The sequence below is a fragment of the Thamnophis sirtalis genome, unplaced genomic scaffold, assembly GCF_051295495.1.
Source record: "Thamnophis sirtalis isolate CommonGarterSnake01/CBP01778 unplaced genomic scaffold, rThaSir2_p1.2 scaffold_8, whole genome shotgun sequence".
NCBI lineage: Eukaryota > Metazoa > Chordata > Lepidosauria > Squamata > Natricidae > Thamnophis > Thamnophis sirtalis.
The window spans coordinates 69,416,253-69,442,641 of NW_028261388.1; the positions used below are offsets into that span (position 1 = coordinate 69,416,253).

Here is a 26,389-nt window from a genome sequence, read left to right on the forward strand (position 1 = left end):
ATCTTGCAATTTTCCCTACTGGCTTATCTGCTGACTTTCTGGAGAAGCTGGCAGAGATTGTGGGACACTTGGCAACTGGTTGTAAGGTTGCCAAGCACTTAGATCGTGCCTGTTGTCACTGTGTTTGTGTAATGTTTTGTGAGGGTCAGAAGTGTTTAACGGGCTGTAAAGCACCCTTTTCAAAGACCTTTGTTAATTCAAACCATCATTAAGTAAGCTGTCATAACTCAAGGATTATCTGTAAATAGAATGTTATTAAGAAAGATGATGTAATTGTATATCTCACCTTTTCCAAATCTAGCTCTTTCAACAGGATGCTTGCATTCTTGTTTGCTTCAGCTGCTTGCTGGTCCTTAGCCTTCACAATCGTTTCAACACACTGATGACACTTTTTCAACAATTCCTTTTCAATAAAAAATGTGAAACGTAAGATAGAGTACTCAAAACATATTCACAGTAACTTGCACTACAACTTCATCTAAGGTAGGAATACATAATCTTTTTGATCTGAGGGTTCTACTTTTCTTTTATTAGTATGCTGGCTTCATATTAAAAACAAAAAACAAGGCCTAGGACACATTAGGAAAGAAACTAAATATCAAATGATTAAATGAATTCAAATCAATTAACTTCACAAATAAATAAGACATTTAGAGCCACTGAAATATGACAGCAATTTGAAGAATTGGCAGGAGGTATGTATAACACCACAGATATGAATATCTATGAAGTTAACTAGCTAGTTAGGGTATGATTTGATTCTCCCCTTCAAAATGGATTCAAGTAAAAGTGTTAAAAGCAAAATTATCTTTAGTAACTAAAAGAGTATTAATTTTTTAATATTTAATGTACATTTTAATGCTCTGGTCTCTCTAAGGCAGAGGTGTCAAACTCAATTTCATGGAGGGCCACATCAGGGCTATGGTTGATCTGAGGGACAATGACATAGGGCGGTTGTGGCTGACTGGATAGGCGTGGCCAGTTTAACTCCGCTCACTGGGTGTGGCCGACTGGATGGGTGTGGCCAGCTTGATATCATTCACTGGGTATGGCCTGCTGGGTGATCATGTGACTGAGCTGAAATAGCTTGTTAAGCCCCAATCCAGACACAGATAAAGCTGATCATTTCTTGGGCAGCTTTTGTCAAGCATGGTTACTTTACGTTATGTGGACTTCAACTCCCAGAATTCCCCCTACTAAGCTGGCTAGGGGATTCTGGGAGTTGAAATCGACATAGCTTAATGTTACAAAAAGAAAAGGCAGGGGCTCTGCGTGTGAATCAGTTTATCAACAAAATATCTGGAGATACCTGGCATTTTAACCTCATCTTGCCTCCTGGCCACTCACTGGCCTGGCCTCCCAAGGGGGGTGAGGAACGGCACTTCCTTTGACAGTTGACCCTGCAGGAGGAGAGCCTCTTCCCTCAGTCACCATTACATGACACAAGTCTTCTTCCCAGCATGAGCAAAGCCTAATGGGCAAGCGACTCAGAGGTGAAGTGGGCAGCGAATAATCACCCACCCAGCAGATGGGAATGGTGCCAGCCTGCTATGCTCACCAGGCTACCACAATCCTCCTTAGACTGAAGCCACCGGGGTGGGGGAGAGAAAGGAACATGCCCCAAAGGCTGGAGAGCTTCAATTAAGGAGCGTGTGGCAACCTGGAGCCGGCAGCCACTAGGGACTTGGGAGGGCTCCCTGCACAGGCACACTGTCATTACTGCTGTGTGGGTGTCCTCAAGAGTGGCGTTGGGCTCAGGTGAGAGCTGGTTTGGGGAGAGAATCCCAGGAGAAGTGCATCCCTCGGAGCAGGGAGAACAAGAAAGGAGGCAGGAAGCCCAAGCATGCAGTTTCTTCTTCCACAGCTGTACTCCATCCCTCCATCGCAAGCTCTGCAGTTGGAGCGGAGGGACAAGAAGTGCTGCTCTTTTGTGTTGTTTCTCTTAGAAGAAAGGAAAATCTTGTGTGTACATCTGGTTTGGTCTGTGAAAGCTGTTTGTGAGAAATAATGCTTGGTGTATGCAAACAGAAAATCTATAAATGTTATGAATTGATATTTATTTTATCGGCAATTTTACTCTGTTGCTGTTAAATTCAATTACATTAACAAGCTATTTTGTGCAGAAAATGGCTCTTGTTCAGCTATAGAAATTAAACAGGGTATGGTCTGATCAGTACTAGTACAGGAGAAAACCAGGCAATTCTACAGTTGTAGGCCAAATTAACACCTCAAAAGAAAATAATGACAAATTCTGTCTTGTTGTCAAGAAAGCTAATATGGACAGAACAGAATAAACAGATTGGAAGGGACCTTGGAGGTCTTCTAGTCCAATCTTTTCCACAAGCAAGAAACCCTGTACCATTCTGGACAAATGGCTGTCTAATCTCTTCTTGAAAACATCCAATGTTAAGAGCATTCACAACTTCTAAAGGCAAGCTGTCCCACTGGTTAATTGTTGTCACCCTTAGGAAATTTCTCCTTAGTTCTAGGTTGCTCCTTGATTAGTTTCCATCCATTGCTTCTTGTCCTCTCTTTTGGTGCTTTGGCAAATAGGTTGACCCCCTCTTCTTTGCGGCAAAATACTGGTAAAAATACTGGTGAGAAAAGTAAAATTCTACACTTAGGCAAGAAAAACCAAATGCACAGGCATTGAATAGGTGGTACCTGGCTCAATAGTAGTAACTGTAAGAAGGATCTGGCAGTCTTAGTGGATAATTATTTAGATATGAACCAGCAGTGTATTGCATCTGCCAAAAGAGCTAACACAGTCCTAGGCTGCAATAAAAGAGCTATAGAATCAACATCATGTGAGTTGATAATACCAGCTTAGGACAACATTTGGAATATTGCATTCAGTTTTGGTTGCCATAATATAAAAAAGAGACTCTAGAAAAAATGCAGAAACGTAGGGGATTGGTGGCTAAGACATATGAAGAATGGTTGAAGGAATTGGATGTGTCTTATTTAATGAAAAGAAGAATAAGGGGGGACATGATAACATGTCCAATATCTAAAGGGTTGCTACAAAGGAGTAGGGGATCAAGCTATTCTCCAAAACACCTGGTGGCAGAAAAAAGGCAATGAGTGGAAACTAATCATGGAGAACCAACCTAGAAATAAGGATAAATTTCCTGAGAACAATTAATCAATGGAATGGCTTGCCTTCAGCTGTGGCTGCTCCATCACTGCAGGTTTTTATGAAGAGACTGAACAGCCATTTGTCTGAAATGGTACAGGTTCTCCTGCTTGAATAGGGGTTGGACTCGAAGACTTCCAAGGTCCTTCCAACTCTGTTCTTCTGTTATTTCATTTGAAAGAGATGTTATTTTTCATCTTAGCTAAATGATAGCAGCAATGAGAAATATTACTACAAAAAACGTATATTGTATAGGTGAAGTCTCAAGTTATCTCAATAAAATTACTAGCTTCTCGGCACTCACCTTGTCTGCTATAGTTGCTATGTACCTCATGCATTCAATATCCGAAGGAAACTGGTTAACCTCTTTCACCAAAAATTGAACTACTCTCACATGACCCTAAAAAAGAATGATTTAATTATATAAAATTAGAAGGAGTTCTTCTGTAACATATAATATCATACTAGATATATTTCTTTTATTTTGAGTACTTTTTTTCTGCAGAAGTAACGTATCAACTTTATAGAAAACTAAAGTTTCTTGTTCTATACATGTGTAGAAACTTGAATAGATAAAGAACTGGAAAATTATGCAAAATTAGAATATTTACATACATTATATAGAAACTGGATTATCAGGTCATAAAATGTGCTCTAACAGACATTCTCAGTTAAAGACCCAGAGATGTATTAAGATTTTCTCAATAACAAGGTCACACTGGCACATAATATTTTCCAAAAGACAGCTTGCCCATCACTATTTATTTATTTATTTATTTATTTATTTATTTATTTAAATAAAGCTCCTGGAATAATGTACAATAAACACATAAAATAAAAAAATACAGGTAGTCCTCAACTTAAAACCATTTGTTTAGTGACCTTTTGAAGTTACAATGGCACTGAAAAAAGTGACTTATGACTGTTTTTCACACTTAACGATTGCAAAATCCCAGGATTACATGATCAAAATTTGGACACTTAGCAACTCGCATGTATTTATAACAGTTGCAGTTAGTAACCATGTTACTGCAGAGATCCACTTAACAACTGTAGCAAGAAAGATCATAAAATAGGGCGAAATTCATTTAACTTGCTTAGCAATGGAAATTTTGGGCTGAGTTTTGTCATAAATATAGAACTACTTATAGTAAAATTCAAGTTAAACGTATCCAAATAAATGAAATAAAAATATAAAATAAAAACAAAATGTAAAATATTTCAAATGAGAAGTATGAAATATCTGAGAGTGAAACAGATTGTTCTGATGCACTACTGCAGGGGTGTCAAACTCAATTTCATAGAGGGCTGCATCAGGTTTGCATTTGATATTGGGGGGCTGGGATGGGCGTGGCTTGACGTCACTTGTGTCAGGGGCGCTTGTGGTGGCCTGAACGCCCTTGCCTGAGAAAATGGGCTGTGCCAGTCTCCTGCAACCCTCTGCCAGCAAAAATGGAGCTCTGTTTTCACTGGAAAAGGCACTGCAGGCCAGTTCTTTCCTATTTCCAGGGCAGCCCCGTGGGCTAAATCTAAGCATCCTGTGGGGTGGATCTGCCCCCCCCCCCCAAAGTCTTGGGTTTGACACCCCTGCACTACAGTGATGCTGTTACTAATCTGGTAATGACATATCTGCAAAAAACCCAACCAAGCTCAGAGAACACTAAGGACTCCACAGCTCAACCCGAAGCTACAAATATTCTCTACTGTTGAGAATGTTTTGAACTTGAAATATATTGGAAATCTTTAATCAGTCTGCTTGAGCTACTAATTTTGCACATGAATTTGGATGTTTCATTAAAGTTCAAGCAAAAAATAGAATGTTCTGCACACTTTATTATAATAATAATTTGAATCAAGGTTTATTATCATAATCTTTTTAACTGGCAAGACTAAAACTAAGAGCATCAGTCAGTCTCTGAATACACAGAGGAACTTTAATACAGGTAATCCTCAATTTACAACAGTTCATTTAGTGACTGTTCGAATTTACAAAAGCGCTGAAAAAAGTGAGTTGACTGTTTTTCATACTTATGACTGTTGCAACATTCCCATGATCATGTGATCAAAATTCAGATACTTGGCAATTGGTTCCTATTTATAACAGTTGCTGTGTTGAGGGGGTCATGTGACAACCTTTTGCAACCTTCTGACAAGCAAATGGGGGATTTATTATTTATAAATACGGGTTGAATGTAGTCTTTGTAAGACCACACTTGGAATACCACATCCAGTTTTCAGCACATTGAAAAAAAAAATAGAGATAAAAACATATGAAGAATGGTCGCAGAAACTGGATATGGCTAATCTAGAAAAAGAAGATTAGGAGTGACATGGTAGCAGTATTCCAGTATATGAGGAGCTGCCACAAATAATTTATTTTCCAAAGCACCAGAAGGCAAGACAAGGAACAATGGATGGAAACCAATCAAGACAAGACAAGTAAAGTAACCTGGAATTAAGGAGAAATTTCCTAACAGTGAGAACAATTAACCAGTGCAATAAAAGTTGGGGGTGCTTCTTCACTGATGAAGAAGGGACTGGACAGCCACTTGCCCAAAATGGTATAGGGTGTCCTGCCTGATCAGAGGGTTAGAGCAGAGGACCTCCAAGGTCCTTTCCAGCTCTAATCTGAATTTAATTGAATACTATATTATTCTAACCCCTTGCAGTGTTTTAAATGAATTTCCTGTGTGTGATAACTGTCATAAATCATTTTAGTTTTGCTTTGTCAGCATGGAAGCAATGGTATTTTTCTGGGTAGTGAAAGGGATCAGTAATGATTTATGTTTCTACTGGATTTTCACTACAGGGATTGTGTATTTTATTTACTTCTAAAAGTAAATCTTTATTTAATTTTTAATTTTTCCTTGTATTTCTTTATTACGGGGAGATCTTTTCAATCTGAGCTCTTTTGTTATAGTGCCTCCCCAGTTTCTGATAATTGTTTATGATTGGCTGTAAAAGTTTAATACAGAAGAATCTTGAATTAAAACAAAATGGAAACAAATTATATTAAAGACAAGAACATTTGGGGAAGCCTTGAAAACAAAATGCCTTTCAACTTACAAGACCTATTTGAAATTTCACCCAAAAAGTTTGGTAGCTTAACAATGATTTTAAATCAACTTAAAGATGATACTCAGATGCAAGCAACAACTGTCGAATCCAAGTTTACGATTGGATGGATTGGAACTTAATTTGTTGCTGGCAAACCCGAAGCAGGAGTCTGGTTTGAAGGCAGGTTGCTTGGAGATAGCTGAAGGGACTATGGATCGTAAACACTCAAAAGTTGGCAGAACTGATGGCTGATGAAATGGATTCTTTCAAAAAGACTGATGGACATTGGGGAATGGACATTATATATAACTGGAAAACAAATGTTAAAGAGATGTGTTTCAATTTATAGGAGAGTCTTTGATTTTGGGGAATGGAAAGGAATTTTGGGGGGAAATTCTGATTAAAACTTTCAGGAGATTTATTATTATTTAACATTTAATCTTCAATTTGATTTGACAGTTCAAGTCCTAACCAAGAACCTAAGAACTGTTAAGGTAACAACTGAGTGGGCAGGCATGTCTGAGTAAGGTAGTTTTTTGCTGTCAGAATATTCAGGTCGAAGAAGTTTTAAATTTCCAAGTATCTAGGCAACCTCTGGGGCATTGTTCCAAACTTTCCTATTACTATAGGTGCAACCATTGATTTCTTCTTCCACAATCATCCTCCTCTTCCTTCCCCTCCTCTTCTTTTCTTCTTCTCCTCCTCCCCCCTTCCGAATAAACATGGACAAAGTATCTAAGAACTTATTATTATTGTAATATTCCCATGGTCATGCGATCAAAATTTGGATGCTTGACAACTGGTTCATATAAACTGATTTATATGCAGTGTCCTGGGATCATGTGATCACCTTTTGCAATCATCTGACAAGCAAAGTGGGAAGTCAGAATCACCTAACAACAAACCCTGCTACTAAATTATCCACTGCAGTAACTCACTTACCAACTGTGACAAGAAAGGTCATAAAATGGGGATAACTCACTTAACAATTATCTGGCTTAGTGACAGAAATTTTGGGCACGATTGTGGTTTTATGTTGAGGATTACCTGTACATTTAACAATCAATGAGATATGAAATAAAATGTATGCAATGAAATAAAAAGGGTATACTAGCAATTAAGATTCAATAATTCAAATATTTGCAGCTTGCCTCAATTCTAAATATTTTAATCTCAAATCCATCAAATAAAATTACCTTGCGAAATGCAGACATAAGGGGTGTGATTTTCCGATTATCTGCAGCATCCACATCAGCTCCTGCCTGCACAAGTAGCTGCACTACATCAAGGTGACCACCATTTGCTGCCAACCAGAGTGGTGTGTTTCCTTTCTTATTGCGAACATCAATATGTGCTCCCCTAAAAGGAAATCAATTTTTATTAAAATAAATAATTCAGATACCAGTTGAAATTAAATTTTACTTTGCAAAAAAAAAATCAATGGCACCTGGTTAACAATTTCATATTACTTTTAATTATCAACATATAAATGCCATAACAGAAAACTAGAAATGAATATTTCACGTGTTTGGACTAATGGTTAAGGCACCAGGCTAGAAAGTGGGAGGTAGTGAATTCAAATTGACCATTGGCTTACCTGAAGGGTCATTCTCTGTACGCTGCAGGAGAGGCCAAGCATGGGTTAAATTAGTCTGGTTACCCTAGGACTGAATTAAAATACTTTAGCCACGCCTCCTGTTCCTCCTTAAGGCCAGTTTTCTAATGATTACTGGAACCAAAAAGGTGCGATGATATGGCGTGGAGAGAGCCGAGGTGGCGCAGTGGTTAGGGTGCAGTACTGCAGGCCACTTCAGCTGACTGTTATCTGCAGTTCAGCGGTTCAAATCTATCTGGCTCAAGGTTGACTCAGCCTTCCATCCTTCCGAGGTGGGTGAAATGAGGACCCAGACTGTGGGGGGCGATATGCTGACTCTGTAAACCGCTTAGAGAGGCCTGAAAGCCCTATGAAGCGGTATATAAGTCTAACTGCTATTGCTATAACTGCTAATGTCTGGTATGCCCGAACCCTGGGTCTGCACAATACCTGGGCAGGTTGGACTCTCCCACAGTGCACAGAGAACGACCCTTCAGGTAAGTCAATGGTCATTCTCCTGTGCGCTGCTTGGAGAGTCCAAGCATGGGACACACCCAAGAGAGACCGCCTCCTGCCACATACCTCCCAACGACCAATAAGATCACATAGGTTGGGCCTCCTCCGGGTGCCTTCGACCGGACAATGCCAGTTGGCGGCTCCCCGAGGGAGGGCCTTCTCTGTAGCTGCACCGGCCTTGTGGAACGAGCTACCTGCTGAGATCCGGACCCTCACCACTCTCCCGGCCTTCCGTAAAGCGACCAAGACCTGGCTGTTCCGGCAGGCCTGGGGCTGTTGATTATTCCAGCCCCATTTGAAGAAATGGATGTTGTGTTGATTTTAATTCTGTAATTTTAAATGTTTTAAATGCTTTTACTTGTTGTGAGCCGCCCAGAGTCCCTAGGGAGTGGGCGGCATACAAATTCCATTAAAGTTTGAAAGTTAACTGTTCCCAGGGCGGGTAGAAGAGGTGGACAAGTGTTCGGCTGCAAAATGAACTTGCTGTAGCACCCTTCTGCCAAACAAAGCCTCGGCTGATGCAAAGGTGTCCAATTTATAGTTCCGAACAGAGAGGGGGATGACCATGTCGCTGCCATACAAATGTCCTCTATTGTTGCCTGGGTAGCCCAAGCTGCCATCGTGGCCACACTCCTCGTGGAGTGGGCAATGATGTTGCGTGGAACTGTCCTGGACTGATGCTCATATGCCAGGGTGATGCATGCTCTCAGCCTATGGTGGACGATGTCACCTTCCACCCAATTGATCCTGCTTGAAACAACACGAATAATGCCTCAGATCTACAAAAATCCGCAAAGGCAAAAAATCCTTCCCACAACAAAAACAAAAAAAAACCCCCAGAAAATGAAGGAAAAATAAAAAGCTAAAATAACAAACCTGTCCACAATTGGGAATCCAAGCCTAATATTCCAAAAACAGCTGGAACTCTCTCAATTTGCGCTCTTGCCTTAAGGAGGAACAGGAGGCGTGGCTAAAGTATTTTAATTCAGTCCTAGGGCAACCAGACTGATTTAACCCATGCTTGGACTCTCCAAGCAGTGCACAGGAGAATCTGGTTTTAGGCCAGAGACTTTGTCTTAACCCAAATCATCTCATATGGTGGTTGTTGTAGGAAAAATGGGAGGATGAAGGTGTACTGAATATATTTATTACCTTGAGCTATTTGTAAAAATAATAAAGGCCAAATATAAATAATAATTCAGATTTGCCTCTAAACTATACTTCAAAAAGTACTGGGGTATTAGCATATAAATGAAAAATAAATTACTATAACTTAAATTATTTAGATCTGGTTATAGAAATGAAACTAATGAATAAAGAGTATAATTTAATGAAAATTTAATTTATGAGAATAACCCACTTCTACAATCCCCTATAATAACATTCGCAGTATCCCTATTTAGTTATAAAATTTATTTAGTTATAGGATTTTCTGCCTTATAGAAATCTAATGGAAAATCATTGTGGATTTGAAACTGTGAATGGGTAATATCTAGCTTATTTTCTCCACTTAGCAGTTCCCAGCTTCCTGACTTGAGATCATTAGTTTGAAGTGTGGAAACTGATTTTCCCTTCTTTTACCATCTCTCAGTTTTAAATTAAATTGGGTAAGGGGAAATTCCTTAAATGATCATTCAATACAATGAAGAGATAAGGCAGGCCAATAAAGATGGAATAAATGAAAGAGGAATAAAGTGCCTAGCATGCATTTATACCTTTGAAAAAACAAATTACAAAAACCTGGGAAATGGTCTTAAATGGGAAGGGCCAATAGTTACAACAACATAGAAACAACCCCTAAATGTAGGTCAGCTGAGGCAAATTTCACAAATTTCATTTCTAAACAAAAAGAAATCTGTTTGCGTTTGCCCTATACAAATGGTTCTCTTTTGGCCAATGATGGCACAGAACATACTTGCTGAAAAAGATTTTGCTTTGGCCAAGGTGCAAGGGTGCTCTGACACACAAATTAAAGGGCAAAACCTAGAAAGGCAACAGCAATAGTGACAAATATGTGAGGGCAAGGATAGAAAGCATGGGGAGGACAAACAAAGAAATGCAAATTTGCCACTGAAGTTAAGCAGTAGAATGAAGGGCGGGGCCAGATCAGACTGGTTGGAGAAATTGCATGTAGTTCAACTTGTGCAATTCTAATATAACAGAAAATACTATACCGATTAATCAGGAGTTCACAAAACTTGTAATGGCCTTTATCTGCAGCAATAGTTAAAGCAGTGTCTCTTGAAGAAGGCACAGGAGGAGCATTGACATCTGCTCCTTTATCAAGAAGAACTCTTCCAACTTCTGCATAACCTCCCGATGCAGCTTCCATGAGAGGCGTGAGTCCAGTCTGTTTAAAATAACTTGCTTGAAATTCAAACTTATATGAATAAATTACTACTAACCCTTTTCACTTCCAAGTCCAAAGCCACTTGAGTCCAATCAACATTAAAAGAGGGTAGCTAAACTCTTTCATAATATACAATACTATCTTTCTATCAGTTACCTACCCATTTTGTTTTGGAATATCTATAACATAGAATAGAAAAATCACTCTTCCAAAGTCTCTACATATAAATTAAGGAAAATCCCTTTCTTCCTAGAGTTCAGTATTCATCTTTTCCCCAAAATAAGACCGGGTCTTATTTTCTTTTGGGCCCAGGGCTTATTTTTGGTGTGTGTCTTATTTTTTTTCCATGTATGGGAGGCCGACTTCTGCTTGCTCAAGGTGGGGCAGAAGGCCATGCAGTGTGCCAGTGCTGCTGTCGTGAGGCAGCGAGATGGACCTGCACCATGCACCGGCTCACCTCAAGGCCCCCACCAGGCTACACACACGCCTCACAGTGGTGGTTTTGGCAGCTCTGTCCAGCAGGACCCTGTTTGGCTGCCGGCCCACTTCTTCTGCTAGCTCGTGGCCTCAATGGAGCAGGAGGCCAAGTGATGCGCCAGTACTGCGGTCAAGAGGTGAGGCAGGGGGAGGAGCGGCCTCTTTTGCCCTGCACTGGCTTACCTCAGCACTCCGGCAATTACGCCATCCACACCCGGACACCTGCTTTGCTTTGCAGCACCAACACACCACTCAGCCTCCTGCTCCATTGCAGTCGCAAGTAAGCAGAAGTGGGCCAGCGGCCATATTGGCTGCTGTTTCACATGGCTGCTGGTGTTGCCATCACAAAGTAAGTGTTGTGCTGTTGATGGCCTGGCTGTGGCGGCCTTGAGGTAAGCCAATGCAGGTTGCATGGGGCAGATCCACCATCACCATGCCTTGCTGTTGTGGCACTGTGAGCAACCAGATGGAATGGGCAGGCTGCTGGCTATGCAGGCTCTTAAGTAGGGCTTATTTTGGTGACAGGACTCACACGTAAAAACATGCTAGGGTTTATTTTTTTAGTTATGTCTTGTTTTCTGGTAAACCAGGTGTATACCAGGACAATACTCCTAGATGTATTGAAAATACCAGAACCTTGATAGACCTTTCCACCAAAAGCAATATTATGTATTCATCAGCCTTTCATTTATGCTGGACTTTAATACAGATGTTGTCTCCTAGGAGGAAGTCTCCTGGGATCTTAAATCAATGGGTAAATTAAATATGAAAATCATTTGCTTCTCAACTAATGTGGCGCTCTGAGCACTAGGTTTGATTATGTTTTCTAAGCATTTCCAAATAATGTTTGCTGCTAAAAGTGCATACATAATCTCCTTCCATAAGTGTGCATGAATATTGCTAGAAGATAAAGAATGTATGTATGTATTATATTTGTGTGTCACCTATTTCATCTACAGATGATAAAAGGATGTCTGTTAAAAATGTGTATGTTGTGCATTGTTGAGCCTGGTGCAGAACTTGTCAGTCAAAGAATTCCAGCTGATTGGGTCCAGGAGAACAGCCTTTTCTGTTGTGGCTCCCGGCTTTTGGAATATTGTGTAGTGAAATTTACCCCAGCCCCTGGGCCTTCTGGCGGGGCTTTAAACTTGGCTCAAACAATTGGCCTGAGTCCTTATGGGGGGGAAGGGTATGCCATATTGGAGATGGTTAGTGGATCAAGAAAAGACTCCATCTTCACCCTGTTATATATTGGCTACTTTTTTGGTAATTTTAATTTTAAATATTTATTGCTTTAATATTTTATATTGTGGGTTTTATATCATGGGTAAATTGCCTATAGGCATCCAACCCATAGTCCTCTTTGTTTAAATCACTCCATGTTCCTGAGGTCACTCAGGTGAACCTCTAAAGGTAAGGTGACTGGCAACTTCCTTTAGACAATCCCCAATTTTAATTTTTATTACAAGATCATGCTCATCAAAGTTCAATTGAGAAAGAAATCTATTGATTGCTTACCTTTGCTCTATGTTCAACATTGGCTTTTCTATCCAAAAGCAGACTGACTACCTCTGCTCTGCCTTGGAAGCAGGCTAAAGTAAGTGCGGTATTCCGATTGGTTTCAATCTGGGCATTAATATCAGAACCCATATCAAGCAACAGTTTTACTGCAGGAACATGACCGTTCATAGCTGCCAGCATCAGAGGAGAAATGCCCAATTTACTCCCAGTCCTAAAAAAGAAAGCCAATAAATACAAATATAACAATGACATAATTTAGACAAATGTAAAGGCAAATATTTCTAGAATATAATTATTTTATGAAAAGCTGACTGTTGTGTAATAAAATACATCCTCATTTCACTGCTGGAAAGTGCATTATATAAAAATCAGCTAGATTTTGAAACACAAAGTAATGGAAACGAAAAACAAAAAGTACTTGAAATATGCTAAGAATGCTAGCAACATATAAGTGCTGGATGAAATTCTGAAAATCATGGCACAGCATATCTACAAATCACAACAGCAACTAAAGATAGCTCATGGAAAGTGGAGTCAAGGGCAACAGTTGAATGAAGAGCCAGTGAGTAGCAGTGGTTCTTCAAAAATACATCTTTGAACAAGGAGAGAACAACCAGAGGTACACAGGCAGTTAGTTGTTCGTTGCGAAAAGACTGTAATAGTCATCTTGCTTAAACTGAAATCTGTGTCTTGGAAAGGACACTGGGTTTGCATACGTTCTATTCTAACCACTTTTGGAAATTACTTGTTAACTGTTTTGGAACCTTTGGATCAACAGGTTTTATAGTAGAGAATGAATTTCCTTCTATTTTTAGTTACAGTTTTAAATATGTCTATGGACTTGAAAAAAAGAGAGAATAAATAGCAAAAGGGTGATTAAAACGTTGATTTCAGAAGGTTTGAATGAACTAAGGATTCAGATAAATTTGAAATAAACTATGATTAACTATGAAGAACCCTTCCTGTGGGGAATTTTTTTTCAAAAAAATTCTGTTTTTTGAAAAAATACTGATGCTTTAAAAATTAGTCACTAGTAGGAAATCAAAGAAACTAATGGTTACAATGAAAGAACATTCAATTTTCAACTTATCAAAACAGAATGAAGCAAAACATTTTTGGACATTTTAAAGAATATTGTTGAACAATGGAGTCAAATTAATTTTAGGAGAGTCTGCTTCTACAGTCTGCATTAAAAAAATATTAATGGAAGAACAAGTTTTATCTGGCAAGACTGAGTTTGATTTGAAAGTAGATTTGAAAATGGCAGGTTTCCAGAATCACAGGGAAACAGATGTTGCACTGAACATACAAAAGCAATTGGCTGATGTCTTAATAATGAAAAAGGATATACAAATAATTTTTCCTACATTGGCTTTATAAAAGAGGCTTGTTAAAACTTCAAAGAATTTTGTGAGTAGAGGCAAAAAATTAAGTTCTGGGACATTATTTGAAATGAATAAATCATTAGAAGCAAAAGGAAGGAATATAAAATTGGTTTATTTAATTAAGGTTAAAATAAGTATGTTATCATCTCTAGTAATCCTTAATGGACTTTTGCTGACACTAGGACTAAAATGCAAGGATTTGTTTGTATCTATTTGTTTATAGATAAGAGATGGACATATGGGAATAAGAGATCATTTGTTCTATTTTCAGAGAAGGATTTAAGTTACTAAAATGGTTTACACTTGTGATGATATAGATCATTTCTTCATATATTTTTCTTTATTATATTCTTATATTCTTTTTTTCAACCATTTTTTCTTTCATATTCTTTTGTTTGTAGTTTGCACTAATATTTTATTACTGTAATTGTAATTTTTTAAAAATAAAATTACCATTTTAAAAAAGCTCATCTACCAATCACCAGGTTTGTTTAGTATGTCTGAATGAATAAAAGCAACAAATCTGTGGAATTCAACCCTACTTTATGTTATATTCATCAGATAATCCAAAATCTTTCTAAACCAATTACCTTGAATTAATTTCTGCTCCAGCATTGAGTAGTATCTTAATAATGTTAACATATCCACCAGATGCAGCAAGACTTAGAGGAGTATAATCAGATACATTTCTGTGTTCTTTGTTTGCTCCTCGTGCTAGGAGAAGATCTACCACCTGAAATATGGAATATTATTAACACTATCAGAAGTTGACAATAGCACCAATGTGCTCAGGATAAATATTGAGTTTTAAATCTTGCAACAAACTGCTCCAGGGCATAACAAAAGTATGGAAAATGTCATAGAAAAATTATGATGTATATATAACTAAATAGTAAGTTAATGTCCTGTCTTAGCCATGAAGCCGCTGGGTGACTTTGGGCTAGTTACTCTTTCTCAGCCCAATCAATCTCACAGGGTTGGTGTTATGGGGAAAATAGGAGGAGGAAGGCGTGCTAAGTTTGTTTCCCACCTTGAATTATTTATAACAATAATAAAGGTAGGATTCAAACAAACAAACAAACAGGTTAAGGTCAAATCTTCACTTTTCATACTACTGCCTTACTGAATTCCCATTTTATGAATAGATATTATAGAATGGACTGTGGGACTGTTTTTTAAAATTGCTGCAAAAATATGTGCAAGAAGTCAGTCCTAAAACATCGGACTCATATTAATCTGAGAAATTACATGGAATGTATAATGCTCATAAATTCCATGTAATTTCAGAATTAACTGAGGTTTCCCAATCTTTTTGGATTACTTGGCAGATCTGAAGTTTTGAAAACTCACTGTTGTAGTCTTGCAATATAGCAGAAAGGGAGGGATTGCTAAATCATAAAATGGTCCACAGAGATCATAATTAATTACAAAGCATTGAATAACCAGAATGCCACTTGCTATTCCTTAAATCTCTTTAGCTCATTGACTTCCTTCATGAAATTTCAGGTTGTTCATCAATCTCCAAAAGTTTATTATATGAAAATAATTTAATAAACACTATCTACACTAATAATACTATAAATAATAACAACATCAACCCTTTGGATAGTCCCTTGGGGCTGATATGGACTACTTTAGGGAACCCTAGACTAAACCCCTCCCTCAGTCCTATTCACCTGGAGGGAGGATGCAAGTGGAAACAATTAAAAGCTTAACATACAACTTGCATCCAGCATTTTTATATTCAAAAGACTGTTTTTTGTTTGTAGCATGCAAGATTCCCATTTTTAAAAAAAATATGGTTATAATAAAATGAAAAAGTGAAATAGAGCAAAGAACTTGGAGAACATTAAGGGAAGCATCTGTGGACATGCTGTGGATACAGGAAACTGTTTATTTTTGAAGCATACAGAATATGTGGATATATTCTAAGGGGATGATGTCCACCCAACCTGGGTGGGTTTGGAGAATCAATACATGCTTTCATAATCTAAGAAATGCAATTAATTATAATATGCAGTAAAATATTGTACCAAATGAGGAGACATACTATCAGGATGTTAGATCCCGTTTTTCCAAACTATGACTATAGTAGTTAAACAAAAACATATGTACAGTTGTTTTTTTTAAAATGTTAACACTTACTTCTTGACGGCCACCAGAGCATGCTAATGAAAGTGGTGTGTCCTTAGTACGCTCAGACTGGGCTTCTATGTCTCCACCTTTATCTAGAAGTATTTCTACAACACCAACATGTCCAGCAGTTGCAGCTAAAATTAGTGGTGTAAACCCTAACAGAAATGATTCTATTATTAGAAGCCATTTGGAAAACAAGAATCAAAGTTAAGTTATGCTGACAGTAAAACCAGAGTGTTTCAAAATCAGTAATACAGTAATTCACAATACAGAGTAGCAATCAAGATCACTATGTACAAAATGAAATAAAAGTTCTGAGTTTGTGATCGAACATTTGGGAGAAACAGAAGCAATGTGTTTTTGAAACTCTAACCCCTCATTTAATTAAGGCTTGAAATTACATATTAAAAAAAAAATTGCTGCCAAAATACTTATCATCAGCTAGGAAAAAACACCAATGTTGCAAGTCATCAGAAAATTATGATAAACCAATGGGATGCTTGATTGTATATGCCTAATTTCAAAATAAAAGCAATGATAAATAGCAGCACTTTAATAGCTTACCCTTTTTGTCTCTATGTTCTATACTGGCACCTCGTGCTATCAAGACAGAGACAAGTTCTTCATGCCCACCAGCACATGCAAGCGTCAGTGCAGTATCATGATTACTCTCCGTCTTAAGATTGGAAAAAATGCATTTCAATTGTATTAAATTGTGTAATTATTGCATCATTTAACCAAAATAGTTTTCAAAATATATAGCTGTATCAGTAATCAACATTACTCACATGGGCATCAATATCAACAGAAGGGTATGTAGGAAGCACAGACTGAGAAGTCATACTGAGCGTTTGTGAACAGGACTCAGGTGTAGCCGAATCCATGACATGTGAGGAATTGGAACCGGTAGGCACTCTGCTATTGACAGCTGGGAAGGAAAAACAACATGCTCAATATCTCTTGCATGAAGAACATCTTTCCAAGAGACTGACATGTTTTGCTATTACCGTATTTTCAGAGTACAAGACGAACCTTTTTTCCTCAAAAAGGAGGCTGAAAATCTGGGTGTGTCTTATGTATTGAATACAGCATTTTTTGCCTCCATAAATCCCCGCCTCTTCACAAAAATGGCCGTGCACACCCTTACGGAGGCTTTCAGAGAGCTCCTGGGGGCTGGGGAGGGCAGAAATAACTGGCTGTTCCCCCCCCCCCAGCCCCCAGTAGCACTCTATAATTTTTTTGACCACAACGGGCCCATTTTCGTGAAAAATGGGCCATGTTTTGCTCATTTTTGCCCCCCCCCCCACCTCCCCAGGAGCACTCTGCAAGCCACCCCCCAAGGCTATTCATGACTTTTTTGGGGGGGGGGAAACGGGTCCATTTTCGCAAAAAATGGGCCGTTTTGGGGAGGTTTGCAGAGTGCAAAAACTTTCCCCCCCTTTTTGGAAAGCTCTTTAACTGATGGATGAGAATTACATTGATCAAGTGCTGTGCAGAAACACACTCTTAGGTGCTGCAGATTGTCAGCTATTTCCTTCTCCAGCACATGGATAAATACATCTGGAAACATCTCCCTACCTACCTATCTACTCTCTCTCTCCATATCTACTGTATTTCTCTCTCTATATATATATATCCCTTTATCTACCTACCTACCTACCTACTCTCTCTCCCTACTACTGTATTTCTCTCTCTCCCCCTCTATCTACTACATACCTACCTACTCTCTCCCTATCTACTTCTCTCTCTATTTCTCTCTCTATCCTTCTACCTACCTACCTACCCCCCTTTCCCTACCTACTGTATTTCTCTCTATTTTTCTCTCTCTATCCCTTTATCTATCTACCTACCTACTCTCTCCCTACCTACCTACTGTATTTCTCTCTCTTTCTCTCTCTCTCTATCCCTCTATCTACCTATCTACTTTTTTAAAAAAATGCCTCTTCAAAACCTTGGTGTGTCTTATACTCCGGTGCATCTTATACTCCAAAAAATATGGTATATTCATGAACCATGTTAAAGAAAATACAAAACCACACTCCTGTTCCTGAAATGTGTAAGAAAGAATCTTAATTTTAATACTCTAAATCAAATGTCCAAATAAAAATGAGGCAAATCCTAAAAAGTGTGAATGGTATAAGAAAAATCTGGACCATGCCTGTTTATAGTTAGTGACTGTGAAACTATCTTGTCCACATTTCAAACAGATAAGAAATATATTTTATACATACACTTTGACCACCCACTTATTTTATTTCCCAACCCCTGGCTCACTTACTACAAATAATACAAAATCAGGCTATTGATAGTAAATGCCAGGTGTGTTTCCAGTAAAACCTCTCATCATCATGAATTGCTTGTGCATGTGCATTTATATTAAATTTAGTATTATTAAATCCAGGTTTGGCAAAAGCAATGATCTCTCCCTCTTATAGATCTATCTTTCCAGGTTTCAAATCCTTTTATCTGATGCAACTGGGGAGGAGCAATGGAAATAAAAGCATCCTGCTTATAACCAGGGGTTTTATTCCAGAAATAGCAATTTGCAAATGTTTGGTTTACTGAGATCTTCTAGAAAATAAAGCAGTAGAAAGACACACCTAGAGTATTGCTAAGGGAACACGAATCCAGGAGCATGGTATAAGCTGAGTATGAGCTTAGTCTGTGGTGGTAAGGAAGGAGAAGCCTAACTAGTTATCTTCCCTCATTGCACTGATACGTTATCACCCAACTTACCTTGTTTAAATTGGCCAATTGGCTACTAGGGGTTCTCTAATGGTTTATGTGGTATAACTATGCTGATGATACCCAATTATATACTGCTATCCCAAGCAGTAATAGAGACCTTGCTGTCAAGACGTTGATCCAGTTTCTGGACTCTATGAAGTTTGAATGGGCCCTAAACAGGCCCCAAGTAAAATGAAATTACTATTTCATCCATCAGTTTTATCTATTACAATATGATGATGCCCCTGAAGAAGGTCTTTACTTTAATTTTTACTTTTAATTTAATTTTTAAATTAAGAGTTTTTCTGGACTCCCAACTAGATAGGCAGGTTAAGACTATAGCCCTTTGCAACCTTATATAGAATTAAATGATCTTGCAAGAGTGTCTCACACTCTCACCACCATCCATTTGGACTGCTGTTACATATGCCACTTTTGAAGAACATTCAGAAGATTCAATCAGTCCATAGTGCTGCACTACACATGTTGGTAGTACTTGGTACTATGATCATGTGACTTCAATGTGCTAGAGCCTAGTATTAGCTTTCATTTGCAACTCAAATGTTTTTTTTTTTTTGTTCAAGTCCTGCTTGTTGCGGAGTTATTTCCAGGATTGCCTTTCATCCAATCTTGACCTACCTGCTATGAAGTTCCAAAGAGAATTTTCTAATAATTTCCTACTTTTTTGGAGTAAGCTCTTAGATACTGTTTCTCTGTCCTACCATTGGCACTTTCAAACACTTTTCCTCTAAAATGCATGCTTTCAGAAAATATTAAAAACTGAAATGTTATAAATCCTGAATGTGCCATTGGGACTTGATGGTTCCAAAATATGTGGAAGGCACATATAATCCTTGACTCATGACCCCAATTGGAACCAGAATGTCATCACATTAAATGAGATGTCATATGACTGCTTCACTTAACAAATACTATTATGGAACTTCCAGTTGCCGTCTTTAAGCGATCTCACGTCATTGAGAGGAGTTTCAGATAAGGAGTATGCAGTCCCTCAGGGGAGTGAGGGAGGCCCAGCACTATCCTTGTCACTGCCATTATAGGCTTGAGCTTCATATTCTCTGCCAGTTTGCCATAGTGAACTATGGGGGGAGGAGCTTGTTGGGAGGGGAAAAGACTAATCCTCTTTCAGAGATGAGAGGGAGTCCTCTTGTTCTTAGGGGATTGGCCGAAATCACCTGTGCCAAAGTGCTGCTTGAATTTCAGCATGGAGCTTTTTTAGCCAGTCCCAAGAAACATGAGGGAGTTCTCTCAGCAAGCAGCAGCAGCTTGCAACATTCCCTGCCAGCTTCCCCATTGAACTTTTGGGGAAGGTGGCAGGGGAAGACTACAAATGGTGATTACATGATCCTAGGACACTTGGCATCCACTTAGCACCCAGAGTGCAATCCCAGGGATGCAGAGGGGCTATAACTATCACAACTTTGGGCAATGGTATTAAGTCCCTTTGTTTAGCACTATTATTACTTCAAATAGTCGTTAAGTCAAGGATTACCTGTAGTACCTAGGCACACATGAAACAAGAACTTTGCTCAGTATAGCAGCAAAAAATGTATAAACCAAATACAAGATAAAAATACTGCATATATGACTAAGGAATGAATAACAGAATTATGTTGTATTGTAATAATTTGAACTGTTTTAGCTCAAAGCATTCAATAAATAGATATCCAAAAGTACCATAAATGAAAAATGGCAAATTATTTCATCTATCTACAGGTGGTCCTCAACTTATACTACAATTGGGATGCTACAATTATCAAAAATGCAAACCAGCTATCAAGCACTCAAAAGTCATAACTTCAAGGAAAGGTTGTAAGTAACTTTTTCCAACGTTGTTGTAAATTTGAACCACTGCTAAGCAAACTATCATGGACCCATTGTATTTTGGTACAGAGGAGTAGTGGTTGGAATCAGGATCATCTGATGGGGATGGGAAGTTTCCCCTGGAATGACTGGAGTCCAGGAGCTGAGGACGATGCTATCAAAGGCCCCTCTGGTTTTGGGAAGGTAGTCGATTGGACAGGGAGCTGCTTGCCCTCACAAATGCAGAGAGGATCAGCTGTAGGCAGGCAGTGATGATGAGGCAGCAGATTCCCTCTGAGGAACAGCCCTCCCCTCCACCCGGATCCGAGGGCATAGAGGTACAGTCTGAAAGGCTGCTGGTGAGGAGGCTGACAAACCAAGTTTTTCTTGTATAATGTGAAAAGCTGCAGGTTAATATCTGGGTCCCACATTATTTTATAGCACAGCTTGTTTTACAATGGCTTACTGAACTAAAGCATAATAGTTTATTTTACATAATATGCTAAATGATAAACTTGTTTACAACACTTATGACTGAACCCAATTAGTTTTTAGCAAAATGTTATTTATTAAATTTACTGTTATAGCACACCTGATTTGTGGTAAGAACAGGACGTCTACATTTTTAAAAATTTCTAATGCATATACAAATATTCAAATAAGGTTCATAATATTGGCTGTCAACTGTAGTTGACAGGAAAAACTTAAATGTATAACTGATACCTATTTGTGAGTTTTATGCTACTGAACTTGAGAATTCCATTAGTTTAGAGGATCACATATTTGATTTCAAAATGTGTACAAAAATAATAAAATTGAAACTCCTAAATCAAGTTATTTTAAACTTTAAATACGTTTGTGTTTCTTAAAACAGTTAAGAAACTGAGCTATTTTAACAAAGTTTTGAATAAAAAAATATTAAAGGAGAATTAAGACCACTGATGTCTACCCATAAGAAAATTGAGTCACAAAAGGTTGTTGGATACTTTCTTACATACCGCTAAAGCCTTCCGTACTATTTTCCTTAATCTATTGTCTTATAAATTCTTCTCAACCCATCTTGTTCACATAATGAGAATACATACAGGTTATGTTATGTTTCCTAATAGCATGGTTTCATTGTTATCTTCTCTCTGGCAGCAGAGTCGGATAGTGAGGAGGTTAGGTAGGAGCACGGGCCAGTCCTGGAGGCAGGGAAGGCTTAGACAAAGACTCTGCGTCGGAGGCAGAGACGGGGCCCCTCCCATAGGACATAAAAGAAGAGCAAAAGAGGAGCGGGCTTTTGCAGGAAACAATTAATTCATTTGGTCATTAGATTTGTTTCAGGAGTATGAAGATCTGTCCGTGAATCTCAGAGACTCTGTGCCCAATCTTTCTTTGCACAGCACCTCATTTGGAAAATATTTACATGGCAGCTTTCCAAGATAGATAAGGTCTGTACTCATAAATATTCCTTTGAAAGACTGTTTGCCAGGCCTTGCTGAATGTGAATGAGAGGAATTCACATTCGTTTAATAAAAGAGGTTTTGTCAGGAACAGGACTCTGCCTCATGCTTTTTGGGGAAGCCAGAGTCAGAACAATCACTAAGTGAGGTGATCACATTAACTGACCATCACAACTTACAACTCAAATGGCCAGAATCTCGGGTGTTATGAAAATGTTCTTGTCCCAAACAAGACAATTAGAGGCACTTTTACAGAATATTAATGTCTCATGGGAGGAGAGCTTCATTCTGAAAAATTGTGATATGAGATCTTATAAGAAATGTATTTTGGGGAATGAACATATTTTTGCATCAATGGTATGCTTCATAAAGGGGGAAGCTCCACATTTGGAACACTTCACTTTAACATAGCCAACAATAGCAAATGAGGAACTGGCGAACCTTGGAACTCCACTCTGAATTGAGAAGAAGACAAGGGATAACCCATAACTTTACTTCATACAGAATCTCTATGCCAAGAGATTGCAAATAGTGATTTGCAAATATTTTGACAACTCTGAGAACTGAAGGAAAATCATTGCCTAAGCTGCAGTTCGGCACCTTTAAAGAGACATTAGGCTCAACTTTTCCCTCCTTAAATACTTTAGGAAGCTCTTATTATGTTTTTTCTAGATGTTTAGAAGTTTTGGAAGGACAAGGTTTATTGTACTGGGAGAATCTCCTAACTTAGAAGAAACAAGTTTTATGTAGGTTTAAGGATTAAACAGCAAAAAGGAGGCCTAGAATGTTGATTCTGAGGCTAAATGGACTTGATAGACCTTGTAGATGTTTTAACACTTTATAAGGAATATCTGAAGATTTTGAAAGTAAAATGTTCCTAGTTCCGGTGACCAACTCAGATTGGATCCTGCAACATTACACTGGGACATGTATATTTGCCCTCATTTTGAATTAATTGTAAGAAATCCTCTTGTGGGAAAATTTTGCTGATTGGAAGATAAACAGTTGATAAGAAGGACCTTGAAGGTTAATTAGAGGGAATCAGAGAGACCTAAGAATTACAATTAAAGGAAAATAAACCATGAATTCAATTGTGTCATACTATCTGACTACAAAAGAAATTAAGTGTTTGGGGCGAATGTACTCAAAAATTACTTACAAGTTTGTCTGATACTGTAACAGAGGATATAGAAAAATAACAGAGGGTCAAGCTTATTTGAATGTGGATTTGGATTTTTTAAAAATGCCAAGATTATAAAAGTGAAATGGAAAAAGATGCTGTGAATCTGAAAATGGATTTAAAAATACTAGAATATGATTGAATTGGGAAAAGATGGCACAATGCATTTACAAACAAAACCAGCTGGTATCTTAACAATTAAATGGGATATAATTAAAGGGGATATATCAATAATAAAACAGAGGAGTGGACTCAGAAAATCTTATTTCAGATTTACAAGAGGGATGTCTTAAACTAAATAAGCTGTTTTGGAGAGGAGATAAAGAGAAAATGATAAAAAAATCATTGGGGGACAGTTTGATGGGATTAAAGAACCAGGAAAGTAAGCAAAGAATTTGATTCATTCAATCTTGGTTAATATGTTAAGTGGTCTCATAGCTATTGATATTTTGTTTTGACAACGACTGAACAACAAGGCTTTAAAAATCTGTTTATAAGTGGGAAAATATTTATTTTGCTTTATTGCTTAAAGAAAGTGATAAATTGGATTACAAAATGGATTTATTTGATTAGGTTAAAATACATACATTACTATTTCTGGGAGTTCTTAAGAGACTTTTGTGATTAGAATTGAATGATGAAGGGCTTTTTTATAACGTCATTATTGATAACAAATGAGACATACTTTTTTTATTAAAATACTGGAGAAAGTGTTAAATTACTGAAATTATTCTTGTCTGTAGAGAAGAAGGAGCTATTTTTTATATGTACACTATATTGCCAAAAGTATTCGTTCACAACTGAGTCTGATTATGTGGATGGGTGAACGAATACTTTTGGCAATAGAGTGTATATTCCCACTGTAAGTCTACCAGAACAAAGAGAAGAAATCTTTTTGTAACTAATCAACATTTTGATGTAGCAATACCAGGGGTAGCAGACTAGAATTGGAAAAGATCACAAAGTATTAAGATCTGAAAACTGAAGTTGAAAGATTATGGCATAAACCAGACTTGGTGGTCCCAGTGATTATCGGCACACTGGATGCCACACCAAAAGATCTTGCATGGAACTTGGATAATCTGCACATTGACAAAATTTCCCAATTTTGTCCATTATAAAAGGCTTGAATCCACATATATACTATACCAATACATTACAACATCCTAGGTTCTTGGAAAGAACTTGATGGTTATGAAGGACAATGCAAACTAAAATACTGGCAACTGTCACTTCACATTCTTGTGAGCAAATAATAATTACTATTATTCAGCTAAGGTCTTATGAGACTTTAAGATCCAAACAGACAGGCATCTTGTTTATAACATGCCCGATATAACAGTTATTGAAAATAAAGTCTTGTTCATTGGTGTTGCCACTCCAGGAGTGAGCTAGAAGTGAGGAAAAATGACTGGAAAAAATTACAAAATATCAGGACTTTCAAGTCAAAGTTGAGTGTATGTGGGATAAAAATCGATATACTAATTATTGGAGCGATACCTAAAGGACTTTCTCAATAACTAGAAATATTGAATTTATCAGACTTGAACACTCATTTTTTTTAACAAACCTGCTTGGAACTGCCTATTTAGATGCTACCTTTATAATTCTTAAGTACTTGGTTTAAAGTTAAATTATTAACTTTCCATCAGATTAACCCACACTTACAATAAATAGTTTACTGAATATTAAAGGAATAAAAATGGATAAACACTAAATAACATAGATAAGAGAATTGTTTAAATTCTTTTTGCTGGAAATAAATAAAAAAGAAACCACTGCCTAAATCATTATTTTGAGGGACAGAATCTGAACAGTTCATGCAAAAGTAATGACAACGGATGGAATTGCTTTTCTAATCCAAGTTCAATTCAAATTTATCTGAAAGTTAATTGTTTTAGAATTATTGAACATGTTATAATACTAAAAAGAGACCACTGAAAGTATTTTTAAAGATTTACATCTTGTTGAAGAAAAGCCAACGTAAGTTTGGTAAATTAAATCATGGCATATTCTTTTGAAAGGTTCAACAAAATATGGTAATCTGACAGATACACAAAGGTTTTTGATAAAACCAATAATCTAAACCAAATTCAGCTGTTAATCAGAAAAGAGATTGAACAGAAATTAGTCAATAGCAATGGTCAGTTTTCACCAGATGCAATCAACAAGTCCTTGTAGATTTTCATTGGCACTAGTATTTTTGAAGTTCTTTATAAATTTTTTTGAGCTAGTTTTCTTACGACTGACAATAAACTGGTAAGATTTTCTAATTATTTGGAGAGTTGTGATTTGTGACCTTTCCTATTAATTTCTGACAAGCAAAATCAATGTGGAAACTGGCAGTCACAAGTCAAGGTCACATGAGATGCTTAAGAACTTATGCATTAAGCAAGAATCTCATGTGATCATAACTTGATATACTAATTATTGGACCCTCGTTTAATGATGGCAATCGAGACTGCCAGAACTGCCATCACTAAATGTTGCAGTTATGTGGGTTTTTTTAAAAACATTCTTACAACAATGCTGCTTAACGGCAGAATTTCTGGTCCCAATCAGCATCATTAAGTGAGGACTACCTGTGCTGGTCAGGAAAAAAAACTTAGAATAGAATTCAATGAAGACATTTTCATGTAAGGAATTATGAATCCTCCACCTATCAGTATGGTAATAACTAAATTTTTTCCATTTTCCAAAATTATTCATCTGTTTAATAAGATTTTAATTTCATTTTTGTTACAAAACCTCCCAAAACATGGAATGTTGCTTACCATTAAAAAACACCTGCAGAATTACCTCTTAATAGATACAATAATTTAAGAAAACTGATTAGAATAAACCCTATCATTAGGTGAAATCAATCAGCCACTTTGAAGACAGAGCAAAAATAAAAGCTTATTGAGGCTAAAAGCTGACCCATCCACTTCCATACTAATCCATCTCCTACAACAGCTATTTTCATTTTATTTAGGTCCGTTTTCTAGAACAATTAGCCACCCAACAGTTAGAGTTGACAGTGCCTCTACCAATGCATTAAA

General features: G+C 37.6%; 1 protein-coding gene across 7 annotated transcripts in view; it reads right to left on the reverse strand.

Moving 5' to 3' along the window:
* The window catches only part of ANKHD1 (ankyrin repeat and KH domain containing 1), a 122,382-nt gene that overhangs the window by 34,736 nt on the left and 61,257 nt on the right, over positions 1 to 26,389 (reverse strand). For all 7 annotated transcript variants that reach the window (XM_087721855.1, XM_087721854.1, XM_087721852.1 and 4 more), the window contains 9 exons: positions 16,961 to 17,100; positions 16,737 to 16,848; positions 16,182 to 16,327; positions 14,627 to 14,769; positions 12,649 to 12,862; positions 10,478 to 10,653; positions 7,390 to 7,552; positions 3,441 to 3,536; positions 287 to 403 (listed from right to left, as the gene is read on the reverse strand). In XM_087721855.1, the coding sequence (XP_087577981.1) occupies positions 287 to 403; positions 3,441 to 3,536; positions 7,390 to 7,552; positions 10,478 to 10,653; positions 12,649 to 12,862; positions 14,627 to 14,769; positions 16,182 to 16,327; positions 16,737 to 16,848; positions 16,961 to 17,100 (1,307 nt within the window). The remainder of the gene's footprint in view (positions 1 to 286; positions 404 to 3,440; positions 3,537 to 7,389; positions 7,553 to 10,477; positions 10,654 to 12,648; positions 12,863 to 14,626; positions 14,770 to 16,181; positions 16,328 to 16,736; positions 16,849 to 16,960; positions 17,101 to 26,389) is intronic.